Source organism: Bubalus kerabau, chromosome 10 (genome assembly GCF_029407905.1).
Source record: "Bubalus kerabau isolate K-KA32 ecotype Philippines breed swamp buffalo chromosome 10, PCC_UOA_SB_1v2, whole genome shotgun sequence".
NCBI classification, from domain to species: domain Eukaryota; kingdom Metazoa; phylum Chordata; class Mammalia; order Artiodactyla; family Bovidae; genus Bubalus; species Bubalus kerabau.
In genome coordinates this window covers 48,670,388-48,688,400 of record NC_073633.1, presented here as the reverse complement: position 1 = coordinate 48,688,400, position 18,013 = coordinate 48,670,388, and the positions used below count along the sequence as shown (strand labels likewise).

At 41.2% G+C, this 18,013-nt stretch overlaps 2 protein-coding genes across 5 annotated transcripts in view; one reads left to right on the top strand and one right to left on the bottom strand.

Moving 5' to 3' along the window:
• The window catches only part of LOC129621317 (glycogen phosphorylase, liver form), a 44,476-nt gene that overhangs the window by 22,586 nt on the left and 3,877 nt on the right, over positions 1–18,013 (top strand). Inside the window, exons 13-20 of one of the 2 annotated variants that reach the window (XM_055537606.1) lie at positions 29–176; positions 281–339; positions 442–583; positions 3,203–3,410; positions 4,328–4,462; positions 4,902–4,968; positions 7,705–7,877; positions 11,767–12,629. In XM_055537606.1, the coding sequence (XP_055393581.1) occupies positions 29–176; positions 281–339; positions 442–583; positions 3,203–3,410; positions 4,328–4,462; positions 4,902–4,968; positions 7,705–7,877; positions 11,767–11,794 (960 nt within the window). In that variant the 3' untranslated portion in view covers positions 11,795–12,629. Of the gene's footprint in view, positions 1–28; positions 177–280; positions 340–441; positions 584–3,202; positions 3,411–4,327; positions 4,463–4,901; positions 4,969–7,704; positions 7,878–11,766; positions 12,630–18,013 lie in introns of those variants that run through there. The other variant, XM_055537607.1, reaches the window with a different exon arrangement.
• Positions 8,446–12,022, bottom strand: ABHD12B (abhydrolase domain containing 12B). 3 transcript variants are annotated; one of them, XM_055537611.1, is made up of 5 exons: positions 11,961–12,022; positions 10,539–10,621; positions 9,402–9,480; positions 8,683–8,801; positions 8,446–8,583 (listed from the first exon to the last, which is right to left on the bottom strand). In XM_055537611.1, the coding sequence occupies exons 2-5, from the start codon at positions 10,583–10,585 to the stop codon at positions 8,556–8,558; spliced, it is 273 nt and encodes a 90-aa protein (XP_055393586.1). In that variant the 5' UTR covers positions 10,586–10,621; positions 11,961–12,022; the 3' UTR covers positions 8,446–8,555. The 3 variants fall into 3 exon arrangements, with proteins under 3 accessions (XP_055393586.1, XP_055393583.1, XP_055393585.1); XM_055537608.1 differs by having other exon boundaries at positions 11,887–12,016; XM_055537610.1 differs by lacking the exon at positions 11,961–12,022 and adding an exon at positions 11,518–11,838.

Here is an 18,013-nt window from a genome sequence, read left to right as displayed (position 1 = left end):
GCTCTGACCCCATGCTCTGTCTCAACAGGAGAACAAGCTGAAGTTTTCTCAGTTCCTGGAGAAGGAGTACAAAGTGAAGATCAACCCGTCCTCCATGTTCGACGTGCAGGTGAAGCGGATCCACGAGTACAAGCGGCAGCTCCTGAACTGCCTGCACGTGGTCACCATGTACAACCGTGAGTCGCCCTTGCGGCCCCCAGCCAGCCCCCCGGAGGCGCAGGCCTCAGCACCCCTGCTGTCCACCGTCATCGACTCCATCCCCTATCTCCATCTTTTTCAGGCATTAAGAAAGACCCAAAGAAGCTATTCGTGCCCAGAACAGTTATAATCGGTGGCAAAGTAAGTTTGATTCTCTTCCCTGGGGACGTGGGGGCTCTCCTCTCTTGCCGTTTCTCCACTTCCTCATGCCTGCCTTCTCATATATCCACACTCTTCCCCAAGGCTGCCCCTGGATACTACATGGCCAAACTTATCATAAAGCTGATCACATCAGTGGCAGAGGTGGTGAACAATGACCCTGTGGTTGGAAGCAAGTTGAAACTCATCTTCCTGGAAAACTACAGAGTGTCTCTTGCAGAAAAAGGTAGTGTGGCCCTCACGAAACATGGCGGCCGGGCCACAGTCTAGGAATGGATTACATACTACAGGAAAATGGAGCCACTGGCCTCGGGAGCCAGGGACTTAGGATAGAAGGTGCCATTCTTAGGCAGAATAATACCCTAGGCTAAGAATGTTTAAGGTGGCCCAGTTGACACTGAGGTGAGTGTCCCCAGAGTCCACATCAGAGGTTACATTTGCAAGCGTATTTTATTCCCTTCTGGTCAAAGCTGGATGCTGGAGGAGGTGGCCCTGAGGTTTTGATAAAGTACAGACTGTGCTCTACAAAAGAAAAAAGAGATCTTCAGTTCCCAGCCCCCGTTTTGCAGTAGAACACCAATTCCCCAGTCCCCAGGTATTGTTCTGGTAACTTCTCGGGCTGTCATTTGTTCAGGTGGCAGCAGGGAATGAGGACACATGTCAGGCTGCCAAAGCCCTAGGTTTAGATGTGCCTCAGATAGGCACTCAGAGCAAGCATGGCATCCCCACCTGGGGACAGCCCGACTGGCAAGAAGCCAGCATCCCTTTCTCTTCCACTGGGACCTTTACTTGTTTGCATCATGAAGCATCATCCACATGCAGGTGCCAACTGTGTGTTTACCCTTTTCCCAAAGTGAAAAGGGACCTTTCTCTTTTTGAGGTGTTTTTGGGTCCTCTGATGTTATAATTTAAGAACTGTCTGCATAAAGAACAAAGAGCCAGATTCTTATGGATGCAAATGAAGATATATCTAATCCACAACTAAGCTCTCAAAGCCCTATGCTTTGTATTGGGTGGGTGGGGAGGATGCTGCAGGCAGTATTTCCATGTGAATGAAGCCACAGGTATGCCTCAGTTGCCTGTGGCTTATTTCCCTGCAATCAAAGCAGAAGGAAGGTGATAAGAAGTAGAAGACATGACACAATCCAGTTTCCTCAGATGCTAAAGGAGAGATTCTGAATTTTAAGGATCAAGAAAGAGAAGTTTCAATATTCATTTTATAAAGTTATCAAATAGAAGAAATAAAACCTTAACAAAAGCTGAATGGAAGAAGGGGGAGAAGAGAAGTGTAGGGTTGATGAAAAAATTAATCAATCTAAGAAAGAAATGGAAATTTTTATTCAAGCCAAATTGAGGATTATAACCCAGGAACTGCAGATCAGAAAGCTCTGAGAACTGTTCCACCCATTAGAAGTCAAAGCAGTTCTATAAAATTTTTTGAGACAGAGCTCTACACTAAATGTGTAAACTGACAGTTTACACAACCCAGATCTGCCAAGTACAAAGTAGTAGGTCATCGGGTCCTAACAAGATCAAGGAGGAATGTTATCTTTTAAGGAGCTGTCTTGTTGGTGCTAGGAGCATGTTGCTCTTTATGGAGATATTTCTTTTTATTTTTTAATTTATTTATTTTTTAGTTGAAGGGCATTTGCCTTACAGAATTTTGTGGTTTTCTGCCGTATATCAACAAGAATCAGCCATAGGTACACCCATGTCCCCTCCCTCCCGAACCTCCCTCTCCTCTCCCTCCCCATCCCACCCTTCTAGATTGTCACAGAGCCCCTGTTTGAGTTCCTTGAGATGTACAGCAAATTCCCATTGGCTATCTATTTTACATATGGTAATGTAAGTTTCCATGTTACTCTCTCCATACATCTCACCCTCTCCTCCCTTCTCCCCATGTCCATAAGTCTCTTCTCTTTATCTGTTTCTCCATTGCTGCCCTGCAAATAAATTCATCAGAACCATCTTTCTAGATACCATATATATGCATTAGTATGTGATATTTATCTTTCTCTTTCTGACTTACTTCACTCTGTATAATAGGTTCTAGGTTCATCCACCTCATTAGAACTGACTCAAATGTGTTCCTTTTTATGGCTGAGTTATACTCCATTGTGTATATGCACCACAACTTTATTATTCATCTTTCAATGGACATCTGGGTTGCTTCCATGTTCTAGCTATTGTAAATAGTGCTGCAATGAACATTGGGGTATGTGTATCTTTTTCAGTTTTGGTTTCCTCAGGGTATATGCCTAGGAGTGGGGTTGCTGGGTCATATGGTGGTTTTAGTCCTAGTTTTTTAAGGCATCTCCATACTGTCTTCCATAGTGGCTGTATGAGTTTACATTCTATGGGGATATTTCTGCTGATGGAGAGGTTTGGTCCATGCATAATCCAAGATGCACAATGCACAGTAGAGGGGAGAGAGGAGACCAAAAGGCAGAAAAAATTTTGTCTTGTTTAAATTTTTCTTGTCTTGCCATAAAATAGAATTTTATTTCACAGTAGTGTCAACTTTTGTAGCAGAGAGACAATGCGAAAGTGTGTTAGTCACTCCTGTCTGACTCTGTGACCCCATGGACTGGGAGGACAATATAACCATATACCTTTTTAGCATTGTGGTCATAACCACCAAGATAACACATCAGAAGTGGGCAAGAGTGGCTGCTAGAGTTGACGGGAAGAATGAGATCCATCCTACACCATTTGAATATTTATCTTAATGTGCATGTACTACTTTAATGATCAAAACAGACCAGCTAGATGAATGCTTAGATACTGTATAAGCAGATCCAGAGAGACAGAGCCCCTCATTCTATTACTGACGCCTTGCTTGCAGTTATTCCGGCCACAGATCTGTCGGAGCAGATCTCCACCGCAGGCACCGAAGCCTCAGGGACAGGCAACATGAAGTTCATGCTGAATGGGGCCCTGACCATCGGGACTATGGATGGGGCCAACGTGGAGATGGCCGAGGAAGCCGGGGAAGAGAACCTGTTCATCTTTGGCATGAGAGTAGAGGACGTGGCTGCTTTGGACAAGAAAGGGTGAGAGAGCAGTCCTGCTTGTTGAGCATGTATCCCCCAGGAGGCTGCCTCCCCCACCCAGGTGTCCCATCAAGTTGGGTCACATGGGACATGGCTGCAGAACATCTCCTATAAGTCAGGGACCCTCCTGACTGCAGATTAAGTCTTTGCCCAGCATGTGAAAGCTAAAGGAGCTTGGGCTTTAAAGGTACACAGACTCCTTGCTATTTGCTACCAGCTGTGGCAGAGCTGGCTTTGTGAGCTACTCACTTTGCCCTCATCTGTGATTTTTACTTTGATCAAAAAACTGAACCAGTGTGGAGTTGAAGTTTTGCCTATAATTTAACCATCTAGTGTTCCTTTAAGGTCTCTAAGAGATGGACTAAAAGGCAGTAGAGAATAGGCCTGGTTGTATAGAAGCACCCAGAATACTTGTTCCACTAAGTATCTGGATAAGTTTATTAACCTGGATTCAAATGAGAAGTAAAGAAAGAGTGCTGCACAAAGGAACCATGGGAATCACAAAATTTGGAGGAGGTCAAATATACTTCCCAGCCCTTGGAAGTAAACTTTTGCCCAGTAGCAACATATCTGGGGATCTGTGGGTCCAAAAAGCACCTGCTTGTTTAGAGTCATAAAGTCTGTTTGAAATGAATCTTACTGTATTTACCAGATTAGACTATTGCTCTGTGACTAGGATTTTTATTATCTATTGTCCTTAGTGTCTTGGTTACAAGGAACTAATCAAATTTAGTGGGGGGAAAAATATCAGGATCTAGTTAAATATTATTTATACTTATACTCCTGTTGAATGCTATGACTATAAATGCCAGTATTTTTGAATGCCTTTTTCACAACTAGTGTACCATCTAGTGTGCTGTTAATCACAAATACTAACAGAACCTTTTCTTATTATTGCCCCACCCCCTACCCCACAGGTATGAGGCAAAAGAATATTATGAGGCACTTCCAGAGCTGAAGCTGGCCATTGATCAAATTGACAAGGGCTTTTTTTCTCCCAAGCAGCCTGACCTCTTCAAAGACTTAGTCAACATGCTGTTTTATCATGACAGGTGAGTTCCCATAAGAAGATGGTGCTACTTGGGCCATGGAAAAAGGATGAGAACATCTTAAATCAACTATAACATAACCATGTAGATTAGCATAGATCTGCGATCTGATAAGCTAACTTAGGCTTAGAAAGAATAAGTAGGTATTCTCCACTAACAATGCTAGGAAGACTTAAGAATAAGATCCACAAATCCGGTATTCCTTTTCTCCTTCCTCTGGTGTACCCAGCTTTCAAATGCATCCATGTGATAACATTCTTACTTGTGGAAAGACCCATAGAAAGGTTGAGGGCTGGTTGAAACCCTTACAAATAGAAATATCAGACTGGTAAGCTAGCCATGCCTATCATTAAGTAAAAGAGAATTTTAAATGGAATCTAAATACACATCTGTTAATGAAGCTTTTTGATGCTTCGTTTTTTCCATTTAATCACAAAAACAGGTTTAAAGTTTTTGCAGACTATGAAGCCTACGTCAAATGTCAAGAAAAAGTCAGCCAGCTGTACATGGTGAGTTCATGGCTGAGACTTACAAACGATGCCAGTTTACTACCGTTCATTAAAATTTTAGTTTCTTTTTCTAAATAACAGGGCCCCACTAACCAATCAAAAAAGGGAAGTGAGGCAGCAATGTTGGTTTTCCAGATAAAAACTGGACTGTTCCCAAGTGCAGGCAAAGGTTGGGATTTGACATTTCAGTAGCAGTTGTAAATTTTTTTAATATCCAAATAAGAAGTCACAAATTATTCAGTATTTATTGAGTACCCACCATGTAGCAAGCATGTCCTAGAAACTAAAGAGTATAAAGCCAAGTTAAATACTCACTTTACCCACTCATTTATTCAGCAGAGAGACACCAGTGCCTCCTCCAATGCAGCACCGTGCTGAGCGCTGAGACCCAGCAGGGACAAAGCCATGGCCCCTCAAGGAGCCTTCTTGGTGCCAGGGCCCTTAAGCAGAAGCACATCAGAGTCACCAGGCAGTTTTTTCAAAGTACAGATGCCCACTGCCCTCTGAGGGATTCTGACCTAGTAGTGGGTAGAATCACCATCAGCATTTGAAAAATCTGCTAAAGGAATTCTTAGACTGAGCCTTAGAATACTAGAGGGTATCTGAAAGTTGCAAAATAAGTACCTCTCCTGGGCTATCCATAGAGTGGTGCTATATGAACAGAATATAAATGGACAGAAAGAGGGGGGTTTCATATTTGAATTTTTTTTAAAAAAGGAATGAAACAAGAAAGACTATACTAAGGAAGAGAGAGATGGAGGGAGGGAAGGAGAGAGGGAGGGAAAGAAAAGAGAAAAAGGCTAGAACCATGTGAGGAACCCTCCATATGCAAAATCATGCATCTTTACCAAGGAGCCCAACCCTCTAGGTACATTTGGTAAATATATGGAAAGGTGATCATCTCTGATAGGAAAGACTTTCAGTGAACTGCAGAAACCACAGAAGAATAGATACAGGAGCAAGCTGGCCCTGTGCCAAGACTCCAGTGCTGGCTTCTTGCCCACACAGTCCCCATTTCTGCTCCCCAGCTAGAAAGCCATTATATAGCAGAAACACGGAAATTCATACAATCTCCACCTCCTGCCCTTTGGACATATCAGTAACTACTTACAACAGAAACCTACTTCACTGACATTTATATTTCTTTTCCAAAGCCAGGTGACAAGGTGGTTCCTACAGTCATCCCAGATATCCCACTGGAGTGTTAAAACAGGATCATTCAAGGCCCATACTGCTTTACAGCATATCCCAGTCCCCCTAAAGTGTATAGAAGCCAATTTTACACGCTGCCCAAGCAGGGGTAGTGCTGGAGTTAAGCGGAGGAGCTCACTTCCGGTTCCCAGAACACTGGAGAAAGCAGACACACACGGCCTCTGGGGACACAGACAGAGAAGGAGAATGGCCACCTCCAGCTTCTTCCTCTTGCCCTCAACCCATGCTCGTGTGTGGAAAGAATGTTGAGGGAAAGAAGTAGAAGTGAAACAGAGCAGGAAAGGAAACTATACGTGAGCGCAAGCACAAATGTGAATGTGGGTTTTACACAGTAGTCCCTTCTGTTAAAATGATGGCCCTGATCCAAGGGATGCCCACCTAGAGGCCCAGCATTCCGCTCCACCTTTCTTCTTCATTAGTGCAAATTGCAGCTTTTACTCTCAATAATTGCATTGTTGAGGCATAGAAAACATGGCCTATGTGGTTGGGAAGTCTAGTCATTATCCCCTTAAATAAAGAACATGAAAAAAGGAAGCATTTATTCTCTTCTTATTTTAGTAAGTTTCCAAAGTGTGACTAATTTCAGACTCACAGTTTTAGTTTTTGTTTTAAATGCTTTTAATGCATTGCTGTCTTTTTCAAATAATATTCTAGTCATTGCCATTGAACTCCTTCTTAGAGTCCTTTACAAAATCACGAGGCTATAAAATAAATAGCTTATATTTTTTTACATAAAATTATATGAGAGATGTATTTTATTTAGATATATAGTCATATATTTTTTATTTAAGATAAAACCTTAATTGGTCCTGTTTTCAAACCCCAGTGGAGTATCTGGGATTCAGTGTAAACCTATTAGAGTATCTACCTTCAGAAAAAAATGAGGAAAGAGAAGTCAGTGAATAAAGTCTCCTATGGGATTGTTTGCCTGTCTGACAGCTAACATTCTAAAGTAGTGTTTCTTGAGCTCTGACCATGAGCCACAGGGTAAATTTCTTATATGGCATCTAGCAGACAATGGAAGTTAGTCCCTTCCTTTCTTGTGTAGTTTAAAGGAAGCTGAGATATCTTCATTCAAAATGAAGATGGGAAATACAGCTTACATGACAGAACATTGTAACTATGGCAGAAATTACCAATTAAGGTTTCTCTGAGAGTGAAAACTACTTTCTTTTTCATTTTAGAGGAATATAATCTTAAATACCCTAGAGGGCATGGCAACCCACTCCAGTATTCTTGCCTGGAGAGCCCCATGGACAAAGGAGCCTGGCAGGCTATGGTCCATAGGGTTGCAAAGAGTTGGACACGACTGAAGCAACTTAGCACAGCACAACACTATTAAATAGGAGAACAGCACAGCCTGCCTATCCAGCTCCCAACTGAGAAACAAATGTACTTGTGGTTCATTACAGTTTACTCCTGCCACTTTCCCCTGAATTATACTTGGATGTGCTTGGCCTGGCGTCTGCACACAGCTTGGTGTGCACTCAGGCCCTGGGCCTTAGATGCATGTGTCATTTACAGAATCCAAAGGCCTGGAACATCATGGTCCTCAAAAATATAGCTGCCTCGGGGAAATTCTCCAGTGACCGAACGATTAAGGAGTATGCCCGGGACATCTGGAACATAGAGCCTTCTGACATAAAGATTTCCCTGTCCAGTGAACCCAGCGGTGGGGCGAACAAAGCCAATGGAAAGTAAGTCGTAAAATGTCCTGAGGAAAAAATAGCTTCTTACTGGACTTGAACATGTTTACAACATTCTTTGATTTTGTTTCATTTTGTTAAATAATAATCTAGTAAAGTATCTCTGGGAATTGAGAGGGAAAGTATATGACTCTACTAGGGCTAATAAAGTGTCACTTTCCAAAGGCTATATGAGTGCCACATCTCTCTATTTTGTAGCAGATTGGGGAGCAGACTAGGACTTTCCCCAGTGCTATTCGGAAGGCTAGAAAACAGCTTGGAGCTTTTTAATGCCTTTTAAATTAACTAAACTGAAATACTAATTATTTAACTATTGGAGCATCTTTCTTATACTGCCGTCTAGGTCCAAATCAAAGACCACCTTATCCATAAATATCCTCAGAATGTGGGTAACTGTACATTTTTAGATGGAATCAAATTTTTACCAAATTCTCATTCTCCATGGTGATGTTCCTGCATGTTCCCCAAAGGAGACAATGATAAGATAAACGAGAACATTCCATAATGCCCAACATCCATGCTTTCTTTCCCTTACTATAAAATGGCAGGTGACCTGTAAAAATGTCAGTAAGTTCAGCTCACTCAAGCAGCCCAATACAGTTTTACATAAAAATTTCACGTCACAGCTGGTGTCCAGACCAAGTCTTCGTTCTCTGCTGTTCTCAGACTTCACGCCCACTGCTGGCTCAGGAAATCTCTGCAGGAAAAAGACCTCGATGATTTGACATGCCTTCCCCACCACATGGTCTAAGTAAGCCAGAGCAGCCCTCATTGCATTTAGCAAAACAACTCTTACCTCACGGTATGTAACAGTACAGAGCTTTTACAAAGGGAGTTATGTCGGAAGCCAGGAGGAAAGATCACCATCTTTACCCTCTCTTTGTTCCTATATGCATTGCGGGCAATTTCATAGAGCTGCAAGGGGCAGAAAGACAAGGACTCAAAGGCTGATCTTTGAAGCTGTTGTTTTGTTTCTCTAGTCTAATCTTCCTGAAAGGGTACAGAAACAACTGTCTTAGGGAGTGAGTTCCATTCCATTGGCAATGTGGCACCCTCCATCTCTCTGAGTGGCTGCCTCTACAACCAAGGAAGGAAAGCTGCACAGCACAGAGAACAGTGACAAGACCTCATCGTACCCCCGCCAGTACCTCCATGCAGGGGAACAAGGGATTGCAGGGGACCCCCACTATTTGTTTAAATGAAAAGGAACAGCATCCCTATTTTTAGAGCCACTGCAGGAAAGACTGCCTGGAAGTTCCCAGAGCCTTCTGGGATCTTCTCTATATTTGCTGATCCAGACCCCAGATGAGGAAGCAGGATCCCCCACAAACACTCCTTTGAGCTGAACAGCATAGCACGCTGATACTTATTGTATACACCAGGCAGCACAGCAACTCAGGGTGCACAGAATCCCTTATAATGTCAGAGACCTTTCTTTCAGCACTAATCAAAGTTTGGCTGGCTGAGAAAATGGTGAAATTATTATGTTTCCATCAGCCACTGAGCTTAGTATACCTTTTTTCCAAATTCCACAGGTACCGTTTTGTCATCCTCACCATGTATGATGAGAAGGGGAGAAGACAGTAATTTGACACTAGGAACAAGTGGAAGAAAAGTATTCAGTTCAAGAAATACATTGAGATTTCTCCTCTTCTAAGTTCAGGCTTTAGTAAAACATGAGGTTCACCCAAAATAAAAGACACTCTTTCTGTCCCTCCCAGGAATAACTTTATATATAATAAGCTTCATATAATGACATTTTTCTTCCAGCCAAGATTCTTTTATTTACTCATATAATTTAATTAGGTATTTAATTTATTCTTATGTGATTTTTGAAAATAACAAAAAATGAATTTGTACAGAATTAAAAGAACTTCACTTTTTTTCTTATTCTACCTTATTTCATAACATGTGGAATGTTTTAATTAAAATTTAAAAAATTAACAAAACCAAAAAATAGTAAGAACTACCACAAGACCAAAGAGAACTCTTTGTAGCAATTTATTTACATTTCCCCATAAATGTACAGGATGGACATGAGATGTTAACAGGTTCGACTAGCTTCCTGATCAACTTCCTATTTGGTAATTCAAAAAGGCCATGACATGAAAAATGGCCAAAGCCCTTCCTTGGCCCCTCCCAAATTCTGATACCAGCCAACCCTGCCACAATGACTCACTGCTACTCCTCAGGATGTCAGATTCCTCGAGTGTGTTGAAATAGGAAAACATACTGATAACGACTACCTGTTTGCAAGCACTCTAGATTCTCCAACTGTGAGACGCTAGCTTGCCACATCCTAGTCACTGGACTTGCTGTTGGGTAGTTGGCTAGATGGTGTATGGTTTTGGTTACGTGGTGAATAAGGCATAGAAGTCAGAGATTCCTCAAGGAATGCTAGGTTAGACCCTACAGGACCTTTAAAAAGTCCTAAAACACCATAAACTATAAATCCCTTCATAACTTCAGAGAAAAGTACCGAATCGGTAAAGTTATTAAATTAGACATAAACATAATACCAAATACTAAAAATTTTTAGACACTTTACCCTAAATCCTACTGCCCATCTAAGAATTCTCTACCTATTCAGTAAGTCACATGATAATTACCCCCCAGAATCTAATAAAGGACATCTTTACATGATTAACTTACTTTTCATCATTGGGGAAGACTAGTTTGTCTTTCCTCAGGGCATCCATAATTGACCTTAAAAATCCTGGAAGTTTCCGGTAAATCTATTTTTCAAAAAGGAAAAAAATTAAAATATGGCCTAAAGCTATGTCATTTGTTAGAGGTTCTCACTATGAACTGTAGTAGTATAGAGTATAGTGACTTTCTAAATATACTAAACTTTTTTGGAAAACGTAACTTTTATGATTTTAAAAACAATTCCCGTTACTTTCACTTTCACATTGGAAAATACAAGAAGGAAGAAAAAAGAAATCACACATGATAAAGCAGACGGTGCATGGGGCTTCCCAGGTGGCTCAGTGGTAAAGAATCTGCCTGCCAAAGCAGGAGACTCAGGTTCGATCCTTGGGTTGGGAAGATCCCCTGGAGAAGGAAATGGGCAACCCCACTCCAGTATTCTTGCCTGGAGAATCCCATGGACAGAGGAGCCTGGCGGGCTACAGTCCATGGCGTCACAAAGATTCAGACACAACTGAGAAACTAATACTTTCACATTTTCACACTTGGTAGGGAAATGGGTACAAAATATGCAGGTTGAGGCCAGTAAAGGCAAACGTCTGCTTCACAGTTTGGACGTGGGCCGGCTGCTTGCGGGAGCCTGCGTGGTTCCCCAGGGTTTGTCTGGCCTGTGTTTCTGGCATGGTCACGAAGCACAGGAGCCACATTCAGGTGCGGTCTGGAGATCCTAACAACACCGCTTCTCCTTCCCTCCCTTCCTTTGCCCTTATCAGTGCTAAGGGCAAGATTTCTTGTCTTCTCTTTCCTTTGTCTTTGGTTCTTCTATCCCTGGAATCAGGACCCCTCTGATGAGAGCTTGGTAAGAGAAGTCCTTCGGCAGTTCACCTCAGGTTCCGGAGGAGGGAGGAGAAAGTGGGCCTCAGTCCATCCACTCCCGTGATCCCTCACTCCCCTCCAGCCAGGGGTGCCCCTCGGGACTTACAGGTCCAACTCCCCTCCAGGGGCTCCTAGTTGGTCTCCCTGCCTCCTCTCGGTTCTGGAATTGCACCAGATAAATATTCTTTAAATCTGCTGTTACAGATTGTGGGGATGGAACTCTTATCTATTTAGAAAAACAAACAGTTCCTATCTTGGCTGCAAGGCCATCTACATCTGGCCACAGTCTTTCATCCCCAAAGCTGTCTGCCAGGAGTTAGAAAAGGTAGGACTGAGTCCTGTCTCCTCTTTACAGGGCGAGTGGCAACGGGGCAAGCCGCTGAGCCTCCAGCTCCCTCAGCTCTCCGTGGAGGCAGTGGTGCCAGACTCAGGTGCTGTGAGGATTGAAAAGGATGATGAGTGCAAAAGCTCTTACATAGAGGTCCTCCGTGCCTCTCGAGTATCTTATAAGACAGAATCGCCCCACTCTGGCCACGTGCCTTGGCTCACCTTCTCCCCTCCTGTCTGTGTTTCCTAACTGCTCTCCCTCTCCCTCACCTCACTAAGAAATGAGCTTAGATCCTATCTCTTTGTAAGTCTTCATTGATCACACCTGTGCAAAAGACCCTTCTCTTCGCTGAATTCTCCTGTCCCTGAAATTATTGTTCTGGGCCCTCCCCCCCACACCTAGTTTAGTCTACTGTGTACCTGAGTGGGAAAAAGGAACAGGTATTTGATAAGTGCCCATATTTTGTATGATTATTTTACTTAATTCAAAAATACAAATACACAAAATCCCTATGCAGTATCAACCTCAGTATAAAAATTAGAAAAACACAACAAAGGGAAGTAGTTTACCAAAGTCATAATTGGTTAGTGGCAGAGACAAAATTTGAACCCAAACCCAAACCTGTCTAGCTTTATGAAGCCCAGAGTCTTTTTCCACTATGCCATGCTGCCTTCCTATTCCAACTAATTGATTCCAAAGTGATACATGGAAATCCATGTCATTACTTTATATCCCTATCTCCCCAATTGCAGAAAACTTCTTAAGGGTTAGGACCTATGCCTTTTACTGTACCCATGTCTCATACCGCCTAAACTTTCTTATTCAACAGTGCCTTATCAACATCATTTCACTGCTAATAAAAATAACTAATGGCCACTGAGTGTCAGCACTCTTATACATGCTTTTCATATGTGAATTTATTTATCACAATAATCTTGAACAGATTTAATGAAGCATTAAAAGCAATTAGCCCAAGGTTACATAGCTGTTAAGTGACACCCTGGGGAAAAAAACCCAGAAAGTCTGACACCAGAGCGATGGTTCTTAAAGAAAATATATTAAAACCTTTCTGTGGAGGTTTCAGAGATCTACCAAGGCAGTGAGGTCTTGAGTGGTCCAGACCCCAGAGAGAAGGGATGCCCAGAGAGGTGAGCCTCACACTCAACACCACTTTGCTCCTTGAGACAACCGCCAAGTCAGAAGAAAGCCAGAAAGCAGAGGCAAAAGAACACAGACAAGATGACACAAATAGAAAACACAGTAAGAGAGCAGAATATAATTACCATAAGCTTCAGACTAAGGATTACATCTGAAGTGAGGCTCACTGCCTTGAGAAGTAACATGACAGGAGACTTCCAGAGTGCCAGTGGTGCTAATTTCTTGATTTGAATGGTGGTTACATGGAGGTTCGGTTTATAACTATTAAATCATAGATGTCTCTCTCATGTTCAATTTCAGAATTAACAAAATTTCAAAAAAAAAGTGAATGGTAAACTTGTTTCTAAACTGTAACATGTCTACAAGCTAGTGAATTTATTAGTAATTATTCAGAGTAATAGTAACAGATGTTCAATTAACTATCTTTAAATTAATATTTAATTGTCTGGAGCCAATTAAAATGGTTTATTTATTGAATCTTAAATTACTCAGCATTCAATATTTTGGATTGTAGAGGGGATTCCTGTAATGAGTTGAGCTTAGAGTGTACAGGCATTTTAAGATTATGTGGTTCTGTGAACTAGCTGTCCCAGGATGTAATAAGCTGAAATAGTTAAGCAAATTCCAGAAACTTCTATGATGATTTACTGTATGAAAAATTCCAAGGGTAGACAGTTGGATTTAAGTACCTTTAAGATGCCTTCCAACAGTAATCAACAGTTTGCAAATTTGGCCTACATGTCCCCTCTAAGAATCACACCTCTTTCTCCCTCTCTCATTTACTAACATTTATATAGAGGTATAACTGTAAGCAATTGAGCATGAGACATGGAATGAAATTATGAAATTAGCTCATAGTAACAGATACAACAGATAAAAAAACCACATCTTGTCAGTCAATCTTTTCTAATTTATCTTCTTGGAAAGATTGTCTTCTCCACCTGGGATGCCATGTAAAACCATTTGGCAGCTTCTTGAATTCTTTAGAGACTTTCTTATCATAAAATAATGAAAGATATGTGGTTGACATTCATAGGGCTAAAAATGCCATATGAAAGGTTTATTTTCACTTTGAAAAGGGACAATAAATAAGTGAACCTAAGTCAAGTCTATTTATGAAAAAATTATAAAAAAGAAGAGGTGTAATTTAGTTAATTGGGGGGGGGGGCGGTGAAAAAAAGCTTTGGCTCTTAATAAGCCACTGAAGGGCTTCCCAGGTGGTGGTAAAGAACCTGCCTGCCAATGCAGGAGACATAAGAGATGCGGGTTCAATTCCAAGGTTGGGAAATTCCCCTGGAGTAGGGCATGGAGAAACCCATGGACAGAGGAGCCTGGCACCCTATAGTCCATAGGGTCTCAAAGAGTTGGACACGACTGAAGCGCCTTAGCACAGCACATACACAAGCCACTCAATCTATTAGAAGGAAATAAAAGAACTAAAAATACAAAAGCCATTGTGCCCTCCTTTAATAGTAACTGGCTACTAACCTATCACAAGTTAGAATAACTTAGAAATATATAAGACTAATTAAGAAAGGGAAAATGGTTAATAAACAGCCTGCACTTTGACATCTTGTAAAGATGTATGTATGAGACTCACCTTTAACAAGGGATAATTGATACTTGCAACCCATATGTTGGTAAATGGAGCTTCCAGGATAATTGCATCAGCTGGGAATCCTTGAAAAATAATAAGAAAGAACTCCCCTATCATATTTAAATATTGTCTTTCCTAAATAATGGATCCTTATCTTGTACATGAACTACCTGCATCAAAATCATTTGTGAATCATAATAAATTGTTAAATTTGTGAATGCAAAGTAATGACCCCACACCAGACTTCAGTGAGAAGTCGGGATCTTGAGGGTGGGAAATGTGAGAATGTGCATTTTTAACCAGCACCACTAGAGATTTCATTTCTGTGCACATGTAAAGAAAATCACTACCTTTTAAAACAAGCAGATTTTCATGATTTGGATAATTTAAGAAAGCAAAGAATTATAGGAAGGGAGAGTGTTCTGCAGACACTGACTAGGTGGTTTTGGCCAACACTCTGAGAACAAAAGATCAAATACTGAAGTTACCATATATGGACTTTAAAATAACTTATTGAAAATAACAAATGGTAAAATAGTGAAATATTTATTTTACTGCCACTCTAGAACTCTATGCCCAGTAAAAATACCCTTTAAAAGTGAAGATGAAATAAAAAAATTTCAGACCAAAATTGAAAGAATTCCTCACCAACAGACAGGTAGAAGAAAAATCCCAGATGGAAGCATAGACATGTTAGAAATAATAAAGAGCAAAAAAAAAGGAAGGTAAATCTTAATATTGACTTTATAACATAAGAATAATGATGTTTTATGGAGTATTGATATAGAGAAAATTAAAATACATGATAGCAAAAGTTCATAAGTTGGGCACTTAATGGATTTAAAATGTTCTAAGATAATTACATTATCCAGGAAGTGAAGTATTCATTTATGTGGGAATTTAGTTCTGGTAATTCAGCATTGTCAACACTAAAGGAGTCATAAGAGCTTAAAGGAGCAATGAAATGATGTTTGCTTTATTTACATAAGTAATTAGGATTGTGTATAGCAGGTGACATGCTTTAAAATGTTTACGTAACTCACCCTGACCTGTACTGCCAAGTAAAGTTTAAGATACAATGCAAGTGATTACAAGCTTTCAATGCATATCAGAATCAAATCACCTGGTCCTATTCATAGAGTATCTAGTTCATGAAGGCAGCCAGGATCCAAGATACCTGTATTTATAACAAACACCCCCAGCAGATTCTGATAAAGGCAGTTCTCAGAATACTTTGAGAAACAATGACATAAATATTACATAAGGAGGGCTGCAGAAAGCAAGTCTTGCCTACTATTGCATAAAGTATGATTTTCCCTTCCTGTAGCAGATTACTCCATAACAATACTTATTTATCACTTCACAGGATGGCTCTTTTAAGGTAATTTTTAACTCTTTCCTTAGTATTTACTTTTAATTTCATGCCTCTGAAAATCAGCTATTGTTTTATATTAAACACAAAAAAAAGAAAATCCATTACAGTATCCAGAACTGCCTAAAGTTGGGGTGCTTGTAGGTATCTCTGTGTTCAGATTGTACACAATAGTCTCTTCACTGTTTTTATTTTCCCATCTCAAGCCAAGAAATTATACCATGTAAGCATTTTATCATACCCTTCTCTTCTAGAACTTTTGCAGCATTTGTTGCAACTCTGTAAAGAAATGAAAATTAGTACACATGTGAAGCAGTGACTTAACAGTCAAGTAAACAGAATAAAATGCAACCTCCAATATGAGCATCTGATGAAAGCTCCTGACCCTCAAATGCACATAAACACAAAATCTTGCACAGGATTTCAAGGGATTCTGCTGGCCCTAAACAAGAATGCTTTCATTTAAAACTCTCAAGGAGAGTTCTGGAATGGGCGTCAGTGTCCCAGATAGCCATAGACAGCCCGTACACGTTCCCTTGAATCACAAACAAGCACGCTGAGGTGTAAGGACACTCGCCACTTGTGGAACCTGAGAGAAACTGTCTCCCAGCTCAGGGGTCCTCCTGCTGCTCACTGCTGCCTATGATATAACACTAACGCCCCAAGGATCCCCCTAAAGCCCCATCTTCAGACCCCACTTACCCTGTCCCCAGAGAGTGGCCCCAGAGACACACAGGGGTGGTACCACTTCTCGCCTTGGTCCACTCGTAGACACAAACTGCATCAGCAGTCAGTCCATCCTCCGTGGGTGTACCCGTCGAGTCCCCGAACCCTGCCCGCGAGGAAAGGCAGACATAATATCACTACCTCCAAAATGAGGGCCATCAAAAGCCCCCTGCTTACTGAAAACTTTTTGTACACTGTTCTTAACACATACCTCTGTAGTCAACAGACAAGACATGAAAGCCACCATTACTCAGCACCTGGATGACAAAGGAGCTGTTATCACTTTAATTAGGAGATGCAAACAAAAAGGCGGTCTCACCTCCTCAACACTTCCATAATCCTAGTGGTAATGGTTAATAGGTAGAGAAAAGATCCATTTCTGAAATCTGGTGTTTGACATCAAACTTAAGATCAGACTTAACAGGAAAGAACAGCGGAGCAGGATCACACAGCCTGGGTCACGCCCTAGCTCTGTCACTTACCAGCTTTGGTCAAGCCACTTAACATCTATGTAATCTATTCTGAGAAATGAAAAACAGTACTTTCAGGATGGTTGGAAGATTGCGTGAGATGATGTATTAACGTACCTTGGGGACTTCCCCAGTGGCCCAGTGGTTAAGAATCTGCCTGCCAATGCAGGGGACACTAGTTCAATCCCTGGTCCGGGAAGATTTCACATGCCACAGAGCAACTAAGCCCGTGCACCACAACTACTGAAACCCATGCGACTAGGAGCTCACGCTCTGCAACAAAAGAAGCCACGAATGTGAGAAGCTGGTGCACTGCAATGAAGAGTAGCGCCCCTGCTTGTCGCAACTAGAGAAAGCCCACACACACAGCCAGGAAGACTCAACGAAGCCAAAAATATAAATTAATAAATTTAAAGTACCTTGAGAGTGTTAAGTCACTCAGTCATCTCCAACTCTTTGCGACCCCAGGGACCATAGCCTGCCAAGTTCCTCTGTCCATGGAATTCTCCAGGCAAGAATACTGGAGTGGGTTGCCATTTCCTTCTCAAAGGGATCTTCTGACCCAAGGATTGAACCCAGGTCTCCTGCATTACAGGCAGGTTCTTTACTGTCTGAGCCACATAGTGAATATCTTTTGTAGGAACTTCCTGAAGGTAAGAATGCTACATAGAGCTGTAGTAGAAGCAGCCAATAATGGGAAGATATTCATATTAAGTATGAACAGATAAAGAGTTAATATTGATCAAAAATAAATCACTTGATTACATGTAACCACTTTCAAGTCCTGAATAGAGAAATGAGAAAAGAATATAAAAACATAATTTTAAATGAAAAAAATACAAATGACAGATGACGAGAAGGGAGATAAAGGGGGACAAAACTTTACTATGCAGGACAAAACTTTTAAAATTTTATTTAGTTCTCACAAAGTCTTACAAGACAGGTATTATC

Bases quoted from the DNA above. Each gene is read 5' to 3' on its own strand.
- ABHD12B (XM_055537611.1), bottom strand. From the start codon at position 10,585: ATGGATGCCCTGAGGAAAGACAAACTAGTCTTCCCCAATGATGAAAA. The intron at 9,481-10,538 runs GTAAGTTAATCA...ACTTGTTCCTAG, and splicing joins GTCTTCCCCAATGATGAAAA to TGTCAAATTACTGTCTTCTC. The intron at 8,584-8,682 runs GTAAGAGTTGTT...TTTTTCCTGCAG, and splicing joins GTACTGTTACATACCGTGAG to AGATTTCCTGAGCCAGCAGT.